The 20535-nt window shown below is 38.6% G+C and overlaps 1 protein-coding gene across 2 annotated transcripts; it reads right to left on the bottom strand.

Moving 5' to 3' along the window:
- Positions 1 to 5435: 5435 nt before the first annotated feature.
- Positions 5436 to 20143, bottom strand: SOCS4 (suppressor of cytokine signaling 4). Of its 2 annotated transcripts, XM_083366646.1 has the most exons (3): positions 19373 to 20143; positions 16546 to 16699; positions 5436 to 7989 (listed from the first exon to the last, which is right to left on the bottom strand). In XM_083366646.1, exon 3 carries the CDS (start codon positions 7906 to 7908, stop codon positions 6604 to 6606), a length of 1305 nt encoding a protein of 434 aa, XP_083222772.1. In that variant the 5' UTR covers positions 7909 to 7989; positions 16546 to 16699; positions 19373 to 20143; the 3' UTR covers positions 5436 to 6603. The 2 variants fall into 2 exon arrangements, with proteins under 2 accessions (XP_083222772.1, XP_083222773.1); XM_083366647.1 differs by lacking the exon at positions 16546 to 16699.
- Between the last annotated feature and the right edge of the window lie 392 nt (positions 20144 to 20535).

Genomic DNA, 20535 nt, shown 5'->3' with positions numbered 1-20535 from the left:
TTTATCATCTTAATGGCTGCACTTCATGAATAAATAATAGATGCAGGTTAATCTTGTCTCTAGTAAAATGTTAAAAAGGCAGGGGACATCTCAGCCATTTCTCTAACATATGGTGACAAGAACGATATTCTGAGTCTTGTTCCTCACATTTAGTTTGCTTAAAAGGGTTAAGGGAATAACTTATTTCTCTTTATTTAAGAGATAACGCTTGGCTTTGTTTCTAAGACACCAGGAAGCTTAACTAAAAGCCATGCACTTCCCATTAGCGTTATATCCTGGAAAGAGCAAAGTCCTGATGACCAGATCATCAATATACTTGGCCAAAGAACAGACTAAAAGCTTCCTTAACCTCCTTTGTTTTCTTCATTCTTCTCCCTTCATTCCAGGATGTATTTTTCTAGACTTCCTCTTCCAGTTTTCAATTATTTAATAGCATGTCAGCTACACAGTGAAAATCTGCTATGAGTGCATCCTACAAGAAGTTTTTTTCTCAATGGAAAGTAGGGAAATGTTTTTAAAGGGGTACACCACTTTAAAGCAACTGCACCATGTAAAATTGTACATATACATTTATCTATTTGTGTCCACAAATAGCGCTAAGCCAGAATGTAATACATTTGGCTTTTGTTTTACCCAACAATTGCAATTTTGAGCAATATGATATATAACTTAATGTGTGGAAGAAACCCAGCCATTCAAGATGTATTCAATAAGGCACAAGAAAGCAAATTATAGATCAATACAATGTCTGAACCCAGTCGATACCTGTGTCCTGGATATATGTGTGCCAGAGATTGAGCCTTGATGGAGCAGTGGGCTAATGCCTCCTTAAGTAACACCAGCTGCCTGCAATTAGTGCAGGTTCGCATCCCACCACGCTCAAGGTTGACTCAGCCTTCCATCCTTCCGAGGTAGGTAAAATGAGGACCCAGATTGTTGGGGGCAATTAAGCTGACTTTGTAATAATGCCGCTTGGGTGTGTGTGTGAAAGCCCTAATAAGCAGGCATATACCGGTACATAGAATGAAGGCTACTGCTAAGCTTGTAAGCCGCCCTGAGTCTTCGGAGAAGGGCGGGATATAAATGGAATTTAAAAAAAAAAGAGATTGACAAACACATAGGCATACAGCGGTCAATTTGATACTTCCTTCCAAGCTGAGATACAGCCTAGAATTAAGGAGAAATTTTCTGTCAGTGAGAACAATTGATCAGAAGTTTCCTCCAGAAGTTGTAGGTGCTTCATTGTTGATGGTTTTCCAGAAGAGATTGGACAGCCATTTGTCCAGAACGGCATATGGTCTCCTGCTTGAGTAGGGTGTTGATTAGAAGACCTCCATGGTATCCTCAGAGTCTGTTATTTGTATTCTGCTTGATCTAGCAGTTCTTCTTAGGGGACAATACTTTTAATTATACAAATATAATGTATGGATTGCAGAGATTATATATCCTATATATAATAATAATAGGGACTAAATGAGCTATACAACTCTGCAAAGCTGCATCCTATACTTAAAAATAACATTGCAGTTTTTAAATATAAACATAGAGCTTTATCCCACAATTTTCATGTGAACTCCCCCTTCTGCCATTTTCGGCCCTTCTTCCCTCTCTTTAATCCATGGTGGGAAGACATGAAGTTTGTCTCTCAGACATGATTTGGGAAGAGGTGGGAGAAATAGAAGTAGAGAAGAAAAATCTCTTCTGCAGAACCTATCAGTAAAATATATTATTTTTCTATAATTTCCCATTGAGAGAAAATGTTGCTATTAGAGGTGGAGTTTCAGACATGGTGCACATAACCATTTCTGTTGATAAGCAACAAATTGCCTGACTCACAAGATTCACAAACCTGGCAGGCTTAAATCACAGCACGAGCATCCAACATTATACTAATGACATTATACTAATTTGCCATATACGTTTCTAGATAATTAAGATGACCTTGGATGTTGTTGAGTATTTTTGGGCGGGTGAGGTTGCGTTCAGTTTTGTCTTGTTGTAAAGTTCCTCAAGACCTAAAAGTCCATTTACATTAAGTTTCAACTGAAAATTGAGTCTTCATATTTTGTTTAGAGATTTGTTTTACAAGCCAAGTTTGAATAATGGGCACCTACATCAATAGCATTTAAATTGCTTTTCTAGTAACAAACTGTTCGGTGTTAGGATAAGCAACGCTCTCTGTTTGCAGTTTGCCATTTGGTCATCTCCTTTGTCTTGCAGATGCCTTCCTTTTTGGAAAGAGTCCTTCCTCCTTATTCCATAGAGGCATGACAATGGACAGGGTAGAAGGGACAGTCACTATTTTTACCAACACAATTGCCAGCTAGATGAGCTATTTGTCTGCTGAGAGTCTGAGACAGTAAAGTATGATATGAGGTATGGTTGGCCTCACCTGCTATTGTGGAAACAGATATCATAGTAAAATGACCTGTATAAAACAAAAAGCAAACCAAACAAAAATATTATAGCAAGTTGGAACATTATATCTTGACCTTTCGCTATTAACTAAACAATCTGATTTTAAACTAATGACAGAACACTCTTGCCATTTTCTTGACAAGTGGCTATTATTCAATCTCATATTCATCCTGGTGAACCAAGCAATGCTGCTGTCTAATCATTGCAATCCAGCTGCATTATTCCTGAATCTATCTAATATCTTCTTAAAGCTATCCAAGCTGGTGTCTATTATTATATTCCATAGTAGTGAATACCTTGATTAAACAAGTGTTTTTAATTTCCTGCCATTTAGATTGATAGTGCAAATGAGCCATGATCCTTCTCTCTAACATCATCTTTATAATTGGTAGCCGCAGCCCAGGACTTAAACATATTTATTTTTAGATACCATAATTAGAAACCACCCATCTTCCTCATAGAGCCACTCTGGGCGGTGCATATGAGTCTGAACCTGTCGGGCCTTAGGAAACAGAGCCCTTATGACCATGAGCTCAACCATCTGCTTACTAGATTCATGTCTTTCCTGGCTGCCGAAGGCCTCCTAGGTGATATGTGGCTGGATTATAGCAGTGATAAAACGGCTGTTTTTCTGTTTCTTATAGAGGTGTTGATTCACACACACACCTCTTCATGAGTACTGTTAGACCCAACCGTATTGGGTAATTTTCATTGAAAGGCAGTATGCAACAGTTTCAGCAAGTCCTGTATGAGGCAGATTATCTGAACCCCTTTCAATCATCTTTCAGTCCTGGCTATGGGATGGAAACTCCACTGGTTGCCTGTTGTAAGATGTATAGCAGGAGCATGAAGGGGGTAGTACATCCATCCTTGCTCTCCTTGACTTCTCAGTTGCTTTCGATTCCATCAACCATAATATCCTTATGGACAAGCTGTAGGGGTTGAAGGGGCCTGCACTGTATTGTTCATCAGAAGATCCCACCCTTGGCCCTTAATTGAAACTCTAGTAAATTTTCCTAAGGATGTGTTTTAACACCTATTCATATCAATGTCTCCCATGCAAACCTTCTAACCTTCAAGTTATGTCTTCGCCATGAATATATTGCATGCATTTCATAACCTACGTAGCTGTAATTATATTGCCTCAACTGATACATCATTCAAGGGAAAAAAATACAGATCTGAGTGACATCAGTAAATATATATTTCAAAACATTCACGTCTCATTTTTATTTTTCTGTAGCTGCTTTATAACACATAATAGATCCTGGTAGAGTTTTTATGTAAAATCCCTTTGATTTTGTTAGTAATTCAGGTGCACCTGAACAGAAAGGTGATATTAGTGACTTTTTAAATATTAGTGCTATTTGTAGGGCTTTGCAAATTCTTCCACAGACATGCTTTGCAATGTTGTCTGAAGAATTGCTCTTCAAATAATTAAGGAGGCACAAGATCTAAGACCAATAAGGGGTCAAAACAAAAAAGAAATAGAAATTGGTTAAGAAATCAAGAATAATTCAGTTTCTAAATGAAATGAAAGGAGATTATTGCTAAAATAGAACCAGATATTTGTAGCCTTGAGTTTTAAAACTGTGGAAAAGCCTAAATACTTTTAATCCTTAGGAGACAAAGTGCTGTCCTTGAGAATGTGGATAAATTGTATATCTAGATCAATTTTTACTTTTTTACAAGAGGTTGATGTCTGAAAGGGGAGGGTAATATTATCCTAACCTTTATTTTAAGGATGCTCTTCTCTCCATTCCTGATGATTGTGATCAACTGCAATAACAACACTCTCTTGCGTGACAAGAGTAACCAAAATATCTGCTTGATAAACACTGGAGTGGCATCAAAAGGAAGGAATGGCAACAATTTGAAAAGTAGATAAGTTGTGCGCCTGAGTGTGCATAAGGGAACTGCTTTACTTAGGGATAAGGTAAGGAAACAAGCAGAGTGCTGCAAGGTATTTAAAAAAAAATTGTGGCCCAGACACATGGACACAAATCTGTATTCAGTAGGTAGCAATTTACATATGGGGATACCAAGTTTAAAAAACAAAGGCTGTTCTTTCACCTGCAATCAATGTTCATTGGTGAACACTGTATCGAAAGGAGTTTGGGGAACTATTACATACTTTGGGGCCTATAGCACAACTGCAAAAAAGAAAGGTGGACGGACTCAGTTACAGGGGCAACAGATGCTCTGTTGGAAGACCAGTTTGGGAGAGATCTTTGTAGAGAAAACCTATGCAGCCGCTAAGTGGGAACAATATTTTTATGGCACTCCATAGGTTGTTGTATAACTTTCAAGCATCATTTTTCCCCCAAAAAAAGCTTATGGAGCAATAAAAGCATGAACTGGTTTTGAAAACGTACAAATTCCAAGGGCAGCTTTTTATCCATCTCTTAGCGGGATCTCCCTGAGTCTTTTCTCCAAGCCTGACAAGAATAACTCTTGGCTTTGAAGTGCTAGGCACGGATGTATGATTTTCGAGGTATGAGACAGATTTAGAAGAATAATTTTGCCACCTTCTTTTTTTCAGAAATTTGGGGAGCAGTTTCAGAAGCATAACACTGTAAGGACAGGGGTTCGTTCATGAGGTTTACTTTGAATAACATCCATATGTCAGAGAAGTGTTATTCTTTTTTTAAAAAAAAAAACATTTTATTTATCTTAAAGCTTCCCTTCCCAAAGTACATTACCTTGGAAAATCTTTCCAGACTCACAGTCTCTCACTTGATAATGAACTATAAATCTGCTTTTTCCTTTTTGTACAATTTTTGTAATTATAATTGCCATTAAACTAAAGCTCATACTGCACCATCTTCTCCTCCACATCTGCATTTTATGTCTGTGGAGATTCCCAGTGTAAGTATATATACATATTTACACTGGGTATATAAGTACAGAAGGAGATTTTTAAGAAAAGACTGGACAGCCATTTGTCTGAAATGGTTTAGGGTCATTGGACTAGAAGACCTCCAAGGTTCCTTCCAGCTCTATTCTGATTGATTGATTGATCGTATAGATTCTCTATACTTCTACTGGCCTCTGTGAAATTTTTTTCTTCACTTTAAAGGCCACATGGAGAATTGGATATTCCAAGGCATGGGTGTCGAACTCGCCACTTCATGTGATATGACGTGTCGTGAGGTATCGCAACTCTTTTTGCCTTGCCAGAAATGGGGTGGGCGCAGCTTTGGTATGATGAAACTGACCCACAGGCTGGCAGTTTGACACCCCTGCTCCAAGCGATATGTTTTAATGAAGAGGAATGTGGAGAGTTAACCATTTCTTCCCTAGCTATAGTTCCCCTTAGGAATTGCCTATGTAATAATTAAATCCAAAAACAAATAGTACCAAAGGACAGTCAACAGACAGAGAAAAAGATCCAAGGCCCCACTGACAGAGAGTGTAATATGAGAAGGATTTGAGGTAGTTAAACACCCATCACGCTATTTTCATACATTTTGTTTAACATTTATGACTAATAGTTTGTGGAACAGGCATCTACGTATGCTTCAACACAGTTCTTTTAAAATCCTGTACTAACATATCAAAATCATTTAAGAACATCTGCAATAGTTTGATTCTTAACAGATGTCCAGAAAATTAGACATATATATTCAACATTTATTAAAAATGATAACAACTCCAAATCATGTTCTGACAAATAGCATATGATTGGGACATTTAATCTCAAAACATAAGCAACCTATATGAAATTTAAAACAATAAGTACTCAGAATGGTAGGAGCATCACAATCTTATTAATTTTACTTTTATAGCAAGGACACAATAATTTAAAAAACCCTACAAATTGGTAATTCTGGAAGAACTATTATATTCAATTTTTCAAGCATGCCTGCAGTGCATATAAATTAGTTTATAAAAGGCAAGTCAGATTTGAACCTTGACTTAGCTTCATATCTAAAAAAGTTATGCTTGAGTGAAAGCTTTAAATAGCTTCCTTGAAATTTCATAAAGTTTTAAAGAATGTTAGAATCAATTTTATGTTTTTACAGAAACCTGTTCATTGGGGCAGGAAATAGAAATATATTTGGACATAAGGCTCAGGCAAAGTTAAATATGGTCTGTAGATATTTTTGCATGAAAATTTTGTTAGTAAGAGAAATAAAAACAAAACCTCCCAGAATAATTATAAAAAACGTCCAGAATGTCCTTCTAGGTATGTTGATCTGGTACATCAATCCTGAGGACTCTTACTTTTGATTTATAATGATATTCTTTCAAATACAGCTTTACAGATGGAGGAACAGGAAGGACATTTATGCCATCGTAAGTTGTAGTGTTACAAATAACTGTCCTGCATAGATGTTGAAGGGAAAAGGGGAAAGTTCTGTGTAAGGGAGTCGAGAGAAGTGGCTCAAAGAACATACAAGAGCTTGGATCTTTATAATGTTCTAAAAGTCCAGTAATGTCAGGAGAATGGAAGACACATGGATCATGAGCATCAAAGCTGAAGTTGTGATTCCATTGTTCAATCCTGGCATGAAGAGAACGACTATAACGCCTGAAACTAACAGAAAACAAGTAATCCTCCTGGGCAGAATCGCGTAATAAAAAAGTCCCCTCTGGCTTTCCATCTAAAAGTGCTTCTGCAGCGTATTTATCCATCACGCCCCAGTAACATGGGTTATTATTGATCTGAAGGAGGTCAGGAACAAGACAATGAACATAATCAATCTGGGTGTGATATCTGAGTGGCATCTGCAGCTGCAGCAGGTCATCCTCTGTTTCCCATCGTGGTTTGTTTCTCTTCCTGGAGCTAGTGCAGAGTGTCACTACTTCATCATCAGAGTCCATGTCACTTTCCTCTCTGCTGATCTTTAGCTGCTTACCCACGGCAGATTCCTCTTGAGGGTCACATGGACAGGAAGCATTATCAATAACATTATTTTCCTGCAATACAGCGGAGTCTGGTTCACCCGCCCTCTCCATCTCTTTCAGTTCTTCATCTTTCCTTTCACCTTTTGATGAACCCATACTTAGCCAGCTTTCAGATTTTTGTCTTACAGGGGCAGTGTGCCGCTTGATTAAATGCCATCGAAATGCTAGCTCAGATCGTGGTGGAAAGGGGCATTTGTCCAGCATAAGCTCACTGATATGTATTTTTCTCTTTGGTGAAAGCCCTGAAGAATGCCGAGTGCTACAACTCTTTATGGGGAAACATTGTCCCATCGCATCCTGCAATTTCTGTTTAAAAGAACGGCCTAGGAACCTGTGACCACATACATGTTCCAATTCCATCTCAGTTGAGAAACAGCTCTGTTTTCTCTCCTGATTCCTCAGACTCAATGTAGGTTTTTCTGAGGCCATCTCAGCATTAGAACTGTTCTCATTCTTTTTTGTCCAGGAAAGCTTCTTTCCACTCCATACGTAACCATCCTTTCTGTCTGCACTCCTGCTCCGGCTGGTTTTGGGTCTTACATCTGCATTTTTAGGTTTCCTTTCTTTATTTTCTGCCATGCTTTAATGTTAAATGCTTCCTGAACTAATGAAGACAAAATTCTTCACAGAAAGCACTCGTCATGTGTTCTGAGGCTGTACCTATGAAAATGGGGAAAAAAGAGTATTCAAACGTATTTATTTCTCACATTTCTACGCAACTAGAATTTGAAGACTGTTTATAAGACTAAAAAGAATAAAAAAGGTTAAAAACTCAGTATGAACTTTTAACTGCTCAGAATAATATGACCACCTTCTGCAATGAGGTCAAGTTTGTCACTGATCTAATGTTTGCGGGAACAGGCTATTTCATAGGGGAAGGGCAACCTCAAAAATACTTATTCCCAGGCCACTGGTGAATTTATTTCGTGTGGAGTGGAGACCCACAATATTGTAACATGGAATGAGTATATGTTATGGGTCAATTTTACCTAGTAAAAAATGGTCGTGGCAGTACCTCTAGGAGCCAGCACATTTAGGGCTTTAAGAGTTCAACCCAACACTCTGAATTATACCCAGAAGCTTACTGGCAACTAGAACAAAGCCCGAAATATTGGTGTAACTTAGCAGCAACAGTTCTTTATATCTATACAATATAGACATAAAAATATCTATAGAAATAGTAGTGAGCAGATCATGAAAGACCATCTCCAGGTCTTTAGGGCCAATACGGTGCAGTAGCCAGTTGGACCAAAAGCCATCTTGCATACCTTACCCATCTGCCCATCAAGCAGTTATCACAAAACTATGAGAAAGCTGTGAGAAAAACTAAGTGATGGGCCTGTCCTTGTCAGGCAAGTGCTACCCTACCTAGAGTAACCAACAAAGTAGATAAGGAAACAGATGATCTCTGGGCAAACAGTAAGTCCTTCTTGTTTGGATACAGCCCCAACTTCTTTCATCCTATCCAGCCCCTCAAAGCCTCCAGGCACTAACAGCATTCTGGTAGTACCTCCCCACAGACCTCTCCAACAGCCTCACAGAGATGCTAAGCAGCAGGAGTGAGAGAATCAAACACCCACAGAACCAACTTTTCTCCTCCACTACCACTGATTGTAACTGCTAACTTAGAAGGAGGAAAATCATTGTGGAATAGTGGCACCAATCTTCAAACCATCCAGGCTAAGAAAATTACATTGGCAATTACACCAAAGGTCACTGAGAGGATTAAATGCATTCCTGTCATCCAGGTTGTGACAAAGCTTTTCTACTAGAGTGATTAATGTTGCCTCAATCCAATTCCTACTCTGGCGTATACTTAACCAATTAAAATGGATACCAATAAGCTCCTTCTCAAGCAGCTTTTTTTTTCAACCGCCTTAATTGGAATAGTAATATTGGAGACTAGATAATAATAATGCAGATTTTGGGGCCCAGGGGAGACACCTTCAGAAGGGGGCACATTGTCTTGTTATAGGCAACTGGGATAACCTCATCCACCAAAGAACAGTTATGAATCTCCTGTACTCATCTCTTCTCTCCTGCTCTGGCTATCTGGAAGCGAAATGGGAGTACTTGATACCGCTGACTCGATGCAGCCAGCAAGGGGCAGCCTACTTACGCCAAGTCCTTGCTGCCAACTCACTGGTGCCATCTCTTTGCAGCCCGCTTGCCCGCTCGCCCACCCTCCCAGCTTTCCATCCATCATCCACAGTGAGTTATCCTCACAGCGAAATTAGTGTTGAGATGTCCTGGAAAGAGATGGCGGCAGCGAGTAGGCAGTGAGGACTCAGCTGTAGTGAGAAGGCGGCCCCCTGCTGGCCACATCAAGCTAGTGGCATCGAGTCATCATAGATCCATCTTGAAGAGCCAGGAAGGGCATGGATCTACAGATGGCCGAGCTCATGCCACAAAGCCTTATATTTGTTTCATCAAATCTAATAAATTCCAAGTAACATAAGATGTTGTCCAGCCACCATTTCAAATCCCACAGATGTGGAATCAAGATTGCCGGGAGAAATATCAACAACCTAAGATATGCAGATGATATCACACTAATAGCAGAAAGTGAAGAAGAACTAAAGAGCCTCTTGTTGCGGGTGAAGAAGGAGAGTGCAAAAGTTGGGGTGAAACTTAACATTAAGAAAACCAAGATCATGGCATCCGGCCCTCTTAATTCCTGGCAAATAGATGGGGAACAAACGGAGGTAGAGACAGATTTTATTTTCCTGGGCTCCAAGTTCACTGCAGATGGGGACTGTAGCTAAGAAATTAAAAGATGCTTGCTCCTGGGGAGGAAAGCAATGGCAAATCTAGACAGCACACTAAAAAGCAGAGACATCACCCTGTCAACAAAGGTGCATATAGTCAAGGCTATGGTCTTCCCAGCTGCAATGTATGGCAGTGAAAGTTGGACCATAAAAAAGGCTGAGCGTCAAAGAATTGAGGCCTTTGAACTGTGGTGCTGGAGAAGACTCCTGCGAGTCCCTTGGACTGCCAGGCAATCAAACCAGTCAATCCTAGAGGAGATCAACCCTGACTGCTCTTTAGAAGGCCAGATCCTGAAGTTGAAACTCAAATACTTTGGCCACCTAATGAGAAGGAAGGACTCACTGGAGAAGAGCCTAATGCTGGGAAAGATTGAGGGCAAGAGAAGAAAGGGACGACAGAGAATGAGGTGGCTGGATGGAGTCACTGAAGCAGTAGGCGTGAGCTTAAATGGACTCCAGAAGATGGTAGAGGATAGGAAGGCCTGGAGGAACATTGTCCATGGGGTCGCGATGTCGGACACGACTTCGCAGCTAACAACAAAATCAGTAAACCATTGTACAACATCCTTAAAACGGCCTGACAGTAAATGCTCTTTATTCCCTCTGCAACAGGATATTAGTATCTTTAAATCGGACATCTGGACAACAGTCTGATGATGGAATGCTTCACCACCCTTATCATCATGATGCAGGATGGAACATGTTACCTATGTTCAGTTAAGTTCATCACTAATCACTTATCAAAATATATATGAAACAGAGCAGGCAGTCCTGCTTCCTGCACACTTATAGGACACCACAGGTATACACATTGCAGCCAGATTATAGCCCTTTTCAAGGAATATTCTAGCCCAATGTAGAGAAAATCTGGTCCCTTATCCTACCCTAAGCTTAAATCTACTTCAAAGAAAAGGATATTTTGGAAGAGATTTTGAAGGATAACTTCAAAGTAAACAACTAATTGCAATGTTGTGTGTGGATCTAGCAGTATGTGAGTGATTCTGTAGACAAGGAAAAACTATACAGTAAAAGTTTAATACAGGTATTCCTTGACTTATGATCACATAAGAATCAAGATCACGTGAAGTACTAATACCACTTTACAATGCCTTGGTAAGGCCACACCTGGAATCCTGCATCCAGTTTTGGTCACCACGATGTAAAAAAGATGTCAAGACTCTAGAAAGAGTACAGAGAAGAGCAACAAAGATGATTGGGGGACTGGAGGCTAAAACATATAGGGAACGGTTGCTGGAATTGGGTATGTGTAGTTTAATGAAGAGAAGGGTGAGGGGTGACATGATAGCAGTGTTCCAATATCTCAGGGGACGCCACAAAGAAGAGGGAGCCAAGCTATTCTCCAAAGCACCTGAAAGCAGGACAAGAAGCAATGGATGGAAACTAGTCAAGGAGAGAAGCAACCTAGAACTAAGGAGAAACTTCCTGACAGTTAGAACAACTAACCAGTGGAACAACCTGCCTCCAGAAGTGGTGAATGCTCCAACACTGGAAGTTTTTAAGAAGAGACTGGACAGCCATTTGTCTGAAATGGTATAGGGTTTCCTGCCTTAGCAGGGGGTTGGACTAGATGACCTCCAAGGTCCCTTCCAACTATTACTACTACTTCTTCTTCTTCTTCTTCTTCTTCTTATTATTATTATTATTATTATTATTATTATTATTATTATTATTATTACAATTAAGCCCAAAGTTTCTATTGCTGAACTGTCATAAATCACTATTTTCAGTGTTATAACTTTGAACTGTCATTAAAAGAATGATTGTATGTTGAGGACTACCTGTAAAATTAATAAGACTGAACTTGGTCAATTAAATCCAAATGTGTACTAAACATAATTTTCTTTCACAATTATTTGCTTATTCTCCCATTTCCCTGATCTCTTACAGTGATAACAGTACTGAAGATAATATATTTGCCAGAGAAAGCAGGCAGCAATTCAACTGTACACCATTTAGGCCTCCACTTTAATACTGTTCTCCCCACAGCTATGCCTTTGATTTCAGGGTTTTTTCCCCAAGGTGTTCTGACTAATACAACATCTTCTAATTTCCCTGAATAATCTATGAATTGAGACCTGCAAGACAGTACTATGCATTTTACATTCAGTAATGATTACTCTAGGAAATATGTATACCGTATGAAGTCTTTGAATGTCAGACTTGAGGGCCTTACTGAACACTCAGCTGTAACATCATTGTTCATCTTTGTTTTAAAGAACAGGAAACAGGAAGCTTCGCTTTTAATTAGATGGGGGAATATACATGCAGAAAAGCTGTCCAAACAGAAATAAAATTTTGCTCATGTAGACAGCTACTAATAGTAGATCCTATCTCTATGGAATGTTAAAAAATTGCATTTTATGATTTCTTCTTTGAAACGTTCATAGCCACTATTTAAATTCCTTAATAAAACATCAGCAGATCCTTCGAGTCACTCCTCATCTTTTAGGTCTTTCAGATAAATGGATCTGTGAGTGATAATGTTCTGAATCACATCTAATTGAATTCTAATCTAATTAGCTTTCCAGAGCTTCCTCCATTATCATGTTAAGACAGACAAACTATAGATTAATTTAACTTCCATTCCTGGGAAAAGTCCATTTTCCCATTTTCTTTGCCTGCCTTTGGACAAATGCCATATTCAAGCTTGAAAACCATTCAACAGCAAAAACCCAAACAAAAACCCAAATGAGAGATAAAGCAGGTCAACAAATAAAACATAGTCAAAAATTCATGTAATGCTTCTTTACAATACTAGTTCACACAAGCATGCTGTTAAGAGATGCTATTCTGTGCTGACACTTTCAGGTCATTCTTAAGAGAGAAACTAATTAAAATATGTCACCAATCAGTTATTCTAGTCATTTGCTATTTAAAATGTGTTTTTTGAAGGGTATCCCAAAGGCACTTGAAGCACCTAGGCTTTATGTCCTGAAAAGGATTATAAAAATAACTTGTTTTACTAAAAGCAATTTTATAAAACCCTGACATATGAAAATGCTTTTAAGGAACCGCAGAGGAAAGAAATGACATTACATTACATAAAGTAAGACTGCCTCAAGGTCTAATTCATGCACAGTACATGCCTTTCTTTGGCCTATTCTTTTGTGTTTTCAGAAGAGAATTTAGGGACACAATATTTTTGAAGTGTGTAATAACAGCATCTGGATCAGCGAGGCCACTTTATGAAGACTGCAATTTTGAAAAGCATCTTTAAATATAAGCTTATTATGACATTACTATGATATTACTAAATCCACAGGAAGAAAGCTACAACGGAAGAAGGTACACTCTTGTCTGAAAATCAGATTACTGTATTTCTCACAGTTTGCAAGATATGGAAAGTCTATAGATGGAATATATGTAAAGAGAATGTGTATAAAAAACCAAGTCAAGTAAATTAGATGTGTACCCAGTGGTGGGATTCAGCCAGTTTGCACCAGTTCGGCAGAACAGGTAGCTAATTTTTTGTTCTCCAGGCCCAGAATGGACTTCCGGAAGCAGCATCCACAGAGAGAACCGATTCACATATTTGAATCCCACCACTGCGTGTATCCTTGTCCTGAGTCCTTTTCAAATTCATTTGAGGGTCATCCCAATCTCACGAAGCACATTTGAAGTTACAGGGGCACCAAGTAGAATACATATGAACCAAGGAATTTGAATGGATGTTGATCAGTAGTTTAGCTTAGCCTAGGAGCAGTTTCATTTGTGCCTGATGTCTTCTTACAAATCTCCTGGTTAACCCTATTGTGCCCTACTCAAGTATTTTAAATATCCTTCAAACCTCTTATTGTAGCATTCATCAGATTCAACTCTTCAAGAGTCGGGAGGAGTATATGCTGTGGTTTTCCTAATTTCTATCCTCAAAATAGCAGTCCTATGGGATAGGTTGGTCTAGATAGTAACTGGTAGTCTTCCTAAGGTTCAGCTCAACCAAGAACTGGTTCCCTCATTCCCTCCCTGGAATGCAATTGATCTGGTCCTGGAGAATTATACTCTCACATTAAAGAACTATTCTTTAACCATGGTTCTATCGATCTCTAATCCTGCCTCTTTACCTTGCTCTTCATAGACTTGGTGATAGAACATATATATACTTTTTTGGGAAACAAATCAAGAAGTTGAATAGTGCTACATTTTCTTTGCTATTTCTTAGAGTAGAGTAGAGTGGGATGGGATGGGATGGGATAGGGTGGGTAGGATAGAATAGAATAGAATAGAATAGAATAGAATAGAATAGAATAGAATAGAAACAGAATAGTTGGAAGCAACCTTGAAGGTCTTCTAGTCCAATCCCCTGCTTAGGCAGGAAAGCCTATACCATTTCAGACAAATGTTGACCAATCTCTTCTTAAAAACTTCCAGTGTTGGAGAATTCACAACTTCTGGAGGCAATTTGTTCCACTGATTGTTCTGTCAGAAAATTTCTCAGTTCTAGGCTGCTTCTGTCCTTGATTAGTTTCATCTATTACCTTCATTCAGTAGATGGCATACTGATTCTCTTCCAGTTATTTTGAACATGTGTCAAGATGCTCTTTTTATATTTCTTAACATCTTTTGCTAAATCAGCTTAGTTGAAGCTTTCATTTTCTACAATTATAGTATTAGATTACCTGCCAATACCCTCCCTAAACAACTGGAACTCTTTCCACTTGTTATATGTTCCCTTCCCCGCTGCCCCTCTTTCAAACTGAAAACAATCCGGGCACGCAAAGATTAGTTCCAAAATACCAAACTATTCAGAGTCAGAACAGAGAGGATCCTCTCCCCAATTATTGTATTTCACAATCAACTTACCTTTACGTTTTTCTTGGTAGGAGGGATAAAGCTTTGGGCTGCACCATCTATATTACTGCAGATTTATTGAAAGCAAACACCTTGCTCTTTTTGAGTAGAAGAAACCATAAAGCAAAAGAAATACAAGTATCCTGTCACCGCGATTAATGCTTTTATATTAATTCAATAGTTCTCAAAACGTAAGGTGTGACCTCCTGAAAGCAATTCAGAAAATAGTCACAACTAAAAGAATGACATTGGCATGGTAATCAAGTTTAGGCTTTGGGGTATTACTAAGCTTATAAATTGGTTTTCAGCTTCCTTTTCTTGTGAATTGTCAGCAATACTGTATTCTTCAAACTATTATGTATGTAAAAGAACATTACTTTGAAATAAAGTTTTTTTTCATATTTTCATATGTTTATTCTATGAAATGTTTAATCAATTAAAATCCTTAATTAAACTTGTCCATTTTTTTGTACTTTAACTTAGGTGCAATAGTTAAGGCACCAGGATAAAATCTTGGAGACCGTGAATTCTGTTTCCACCTTAGGCATGAAGCCATGAAGGCAATGGCAAACCATTTTCAAAATCTTGCCAAGAAAATTGTAAGAATTAATCTAAGCATTAATTTGGGCTTGACTTTTCCTAGAAATATTTCTATGTTTCAGGCATTTCTGCTCATGTGGTATATAGTAGTATAACTATAGATTTTGGAGTGTCTATAAAAATGTATGTTAGTGATGTGCCAATTTTATATATTTTATAAAGCTGTAAAACTATGTCATGGTTTTGTTTAATATACTAACATTTAATTATTAAGAGTAATTGGTATATTTTTTATCTGGCCCTAACCTCAATGAAACCATTAGCTTTATTTGGGGGGAAATCACACAAATTCATTCATTATTTAAGGAGCTGCAATATTACAGAGTTTGAGAACAACTCTTTTGGTTTTTAGAAGAATTTTAAAAATTCTCTATCTAATTGAAATCACAATTTATTTTTTTCCAGAGTAAGAAATATGCTTGTCAATATTTTAGAAAAAGAGTGTGTTTTGAGCCCACTATTTTTCTAAAATATCGACAAGCTTTTCTTATTCTGGGAAAAAGCAAATCTGTGATTTCAATTATATAGAGAATTTTCCTTTCTACATTCTGCCCTCTTTCAGCCCTAGTAATCCTCTTTTAATAAACTAATTGAGATGATAAAAGTACTTTTATCTTGCTCAATCACTGACTGAGTGATCATGTATAAACCCTAAAATAATAAGTCTACCCTCTGTTTAACTAATATATTCTCATCATTTTATATCTTTACTGATTGTAATATTGCCACTGAGAGATATTCTTCTTCCCTGACTTATTATTTTAGGGTTTATACATGATCACTCAGTCAGTGATTGAGCAAGATAAAAGTACTTTTATGTTATATTAAATGTTATATTAACACAGCAGTATGCTGAACCTAATGATAGATTTAAAGCAATACCTAAGTCCACAATACACAGTTAAAAAATCTTATGCATGTAAATACAAAATACTATTAACACAAATTGGGAATATAACTATCAACATAAAGGCCAATTACATTTTGACAGTCTGGTGACGAAAAACAAACACAAATCCAATTCAAAAGAAGCACTCACATAAATTGTATTCATATAGATTTACTGAAGTCCATATTTCATTCTTGCTCTCCTTCCCATCACTTTCACCCTCTGTGCTTCATAATATGTTGTTGTTGTTAGTTGCGAAGTCGTGTCCGACCCATCGCGACCCTATGGACAATGTTCCTCCAGGCTTCATAATATATAGACATTCAAACTACCATAAATACACATAGCTTCATGTCAGCTAATGCAACAAAACAAATCAAAGTAAATGGCAGTCTAGTTATTAAGTATATTTTCACCCAGAGGGCAGTATTAATGGAGTGAGCCATTTGGGAAGTCAAGATATGGCATCTGCTTTATTTTAACAGGAAATTAGCAGAGGTGATATAGACAGGTCATCACAGTAGAGAGAAGGCCTGCATCTTCCATTTGTAACTGGTACTTGAAAAACATTTAAATGTGAAGCTAACTCTCACAGAAACAATAAAGCAAAGAATCCTTTTGAGTTATATGATTTTTTGACTACAACAAAAGTCATCATAGCATGAAAATCACTGAAGAGTTTTAGCTATTGTTCCTTGACACATGACTGCTTCTATGACTATAATGTCATATCTTATCGGAGAGAGAGCATGAAAATTGATGCATTCACTTTAATTTCACTTAAAGCCTGATGTGGATTTTATCCTGAAGGGAGAACATACATATTTGACTGATCTTTTCCTACATCAAATCAGGAGGATAGAATATTGCTAGAAGCCATGTCCTAATTCTTTTCAAGTGCACATCATCACTTTTCTGATACCAGATTTTGACTGGAACAGAAGTTTCATAATGGCTTTTGCATATTATCAGGACCACGTAAGGCATTTGTGCATCATTTTACAATATTGACTGAAAATGAAAGGACATTATTATTCACTTGGAAAATACTACATTTAGCCATTTTGCAGTGAATTTTACATAAGAAAAAGAGGATATCATCAATCACTTCAGAGTTTACTCCCTCTCACTAATTTGTTAACACATATTATATTACCAAATGTTTTTTTCTTCAAAATAAAAGCTGCACAAGTGATTTATCCTGAACATTCATGTATGTTAGATATAAGGAATAATACCGGTATATTGAACTGGACTTGCCAAATACATTTTGGATTCAGAGATGAAAAATCCATAGCAACTAGCTGATATGGAACACAATTAATTCTGAATGACTCCTATTTCAACCTTTCCTAAATGAATGACAGCTGGGTAAGTATGTACCAGAAATTTTTATGGTGAGAACTTCCCAATAAGATTAGGATCAGTTCAGCTCCAGTAGGAGCTAAAATCAGTAAATTCTCTTGACATTTGGTCCTGAAAATCCACAAGGCAATTGAGATGAGAGAAGAGACAGATGTGTCAAACTAAAAGACTTGCAAAATCAAAGAGCAAAACATTATCCAAAAGAAAAAAGTAAAAACCAGTAACAATAAGATTGAAATGTATAATGAGAACAGGCTGATAGGAAATTGTCTACTTTAACTGCTCTCAAGCCTCCTAGATGGTTCCATTCAACTTCAAAAATCATTTCTCACAATTCTCCTAAAACTGCAGATGTTCTAAATAGATATTAAATGGCAGAGAAAGTGCAAAGAGCATTAAGAACATTTTCTAAAATAAAACAGTAATTATCCTCAGTTATTTTGGTATAATATGCTTTAATGCTACTGTAAGACATGACATTGTACCTAAATATTTGATTAGATATTTGATGACTAAATGATTAGAACAATATTTTAATTAGAACCAGTTAAAATATAATACCCATTTTCCTAGGACCTAGGAAGAAAATAGGCACTGACTTTTTTAAAAAATAAATTTCTCTATGCATCTACAAAATGATCTGCTCGATTAACAAAGCACAGCATGAGACCAAAAATATTTCCCCATGTAGTGTAAACATGACCAAATAAGCTATCCAAAACTATTTATATATTTTGTCAGCTAAGAGTCAGCCAAACTAACTTCACAATACAAGAGGGCAGGAACAAGAATTCACACGCCATATGCTTTCTCCGACTTTTAGTTTTTATTCTAAAAGCAGCAGCCTCAGGATGAAAATATAAACAAATGGCTTTTGGAATATTGTCAGTAAATGTCCCAGAGATGTCTATTTCAATTAGTCTAAGTGACATTTCCATGCAACTTTAAAGACTTTAAAATGTATTGAGAAAATTGCCAGATGCTGAACTTTTTAGAACTACGAGTAGGCAAATCAAAGCTCTTTGGAACCAAACAGGTGCTTGTTCTAAAGATGAAATCTTCTAACCTTAAGTCCTACCATTCCTTGGCTAAACTTAGAAGGTGGATGCAATCACTATGATGGCAAAGCTGAACTAAACACAGTGGATATTTCCCATGAAATCTTGCCCTTGAAACAATCAGCAATGTAGCTATTGGCCACAAATTCTGAACATTTTATAATATGCACTTCCAGAACGTTAAAAGAAGCTTTGAAAGTGATAACTTTTTCTAGCCTAAAATTTCATGTTTTAAAGGGGGGAGAACTGTTGCATTTAACTGTTTTTAAAAGTTATGTTGCTGAAATGATGGCTGTAGCTATGAAATTTAACCTTGAAACTAATTTTCGGTTTTTCCCCCTTTTCCTCCAACCACCAACAGTGGATATCTATCTCAAGTTCAAATTCAGTTCAGTTTGTCTCCCCAGGATTTCAAGAAACATTTCACCAAGCAGTCGACCACGGTAGCTAATAAAAGTGGAGTATCTTTATTGGAGAGGGATAACTTTGTCAGAATGAACAGATGCCAGTTCTTTCCACCTCTCCCCTTCCCCGTGCCCTGTACATGCTCTCACCTGCTGCTTTCCCGAAGAAACATTTTGAAGGGATGCCAAAAAGCAGGGAAGAAAGAGAAACCTCGTCCGACGCCGTGGCACTGACAGGCACCACGGCTCGCCATCAGACACAAAGGATGACGGAGCAACTGCACAGCTGGAGGAGGAGGAGGAGGAGGAGGAAGGGTCGGCGCTGAGGGGTCCAAGGATGCGAAAGGAAGATGTCGGAATGGAAGGGGAGGGATCTTTAACCCCCTCGCCGCTCCCCGTGTGTTTGTGTGTGTGTGTGCGTGCGTGTGTGTGTGAGAAAGGGGATTGATTGGAGGATGAGGATTGAGAAAATGAAGGAATGGGGGAAATTGAAGGGCAAGGTATGCTAGGAAAAAGTGGCTGAAGATGGATGGAAATTAGCAAGGAGAAGCAAGAGCTGCAATTCGAAAATCCATTCGTTTGCAAGGAAATCCCTTTACGATTACATTGGGAAGTTATTTCTGGTTACATCTGGTAGCTGCAAAGGAGAGAAGACCGAAGATCTAGAAAGGCTTCAGAAATCTCGATATATGGAAAGTTGGGAACGGGGGAGGGAAACAGTAAGAAGGGAAAGGGACCAAGAAAGCCGCTACTAACTGCAAAACAGGAGCGGGTTGTTTTCTTTCTTTCCCCCTAAAATCTGTGTCCCCCCCCCCCAAAGAAGCGTTAAATAGCGGGGAATAGTACAGAACGGGCGGGACAGGAGAGGAGAAAAGAAGGGCGACGGAGGGAGCGGAGCAACGCCGCGATGTCGAGGGAAAAAAGGGGCTAGGAAGGTCGCAGAGCCAGAGAAGCCCGGCGGCTTTACCGCCTTTCCTTCTACCCCACCCTTCCCGCCGTCAGCCCGTCCCTCAGCCTCGCTGCCACAGGCACCGCTTTCCCTCGCCCCCCCCCCCCCCCGTTCCAGGAGGTTATGACGGCGCCGTCGCAGCCCGTCCCGTCCCGCCCCTCGGCCTCCGAGACAGGATCCATCCGGCTTAGTGGGGCGGGACCGAGCGAGGGACTGAAAGCGCAAGGGCCGAATGAGAGGCCAAAGAAAAGCCCGGCCCGCCCCCTGGCGCCGACGATGTCACTCGGAAGCGAAGCGCGGGAAAGCTCGAAGGAGACGGCGGGTGAGTGAGGGCGGTGGGATGGCGTAGCTTTGCCGGTGAGGG

Source organism: Vipera ursinii (assembly GCF_947247035.1).
Source record: "Vipera ursinii genome assembly, chromosome: 1".
NCBI lineage: Eukaryota > Metazoa > Chordata > Lepidosauria > Squamata > Viperidae > Vipera > Vipera ursinii.
This window is presented reverse-complemented; position numbering and strand designations above follow the sequence as displayed.

What these genes read in the sequence shown, in the direction of transcription:
- SOCS4 (XM_083366646.1), bottom strand. Translation starts at nt 7,908, where the DNA reads ATGGCAGAAAATAAAGAAAGGAAACCTAAAAATGCAGATGTAAGACCC.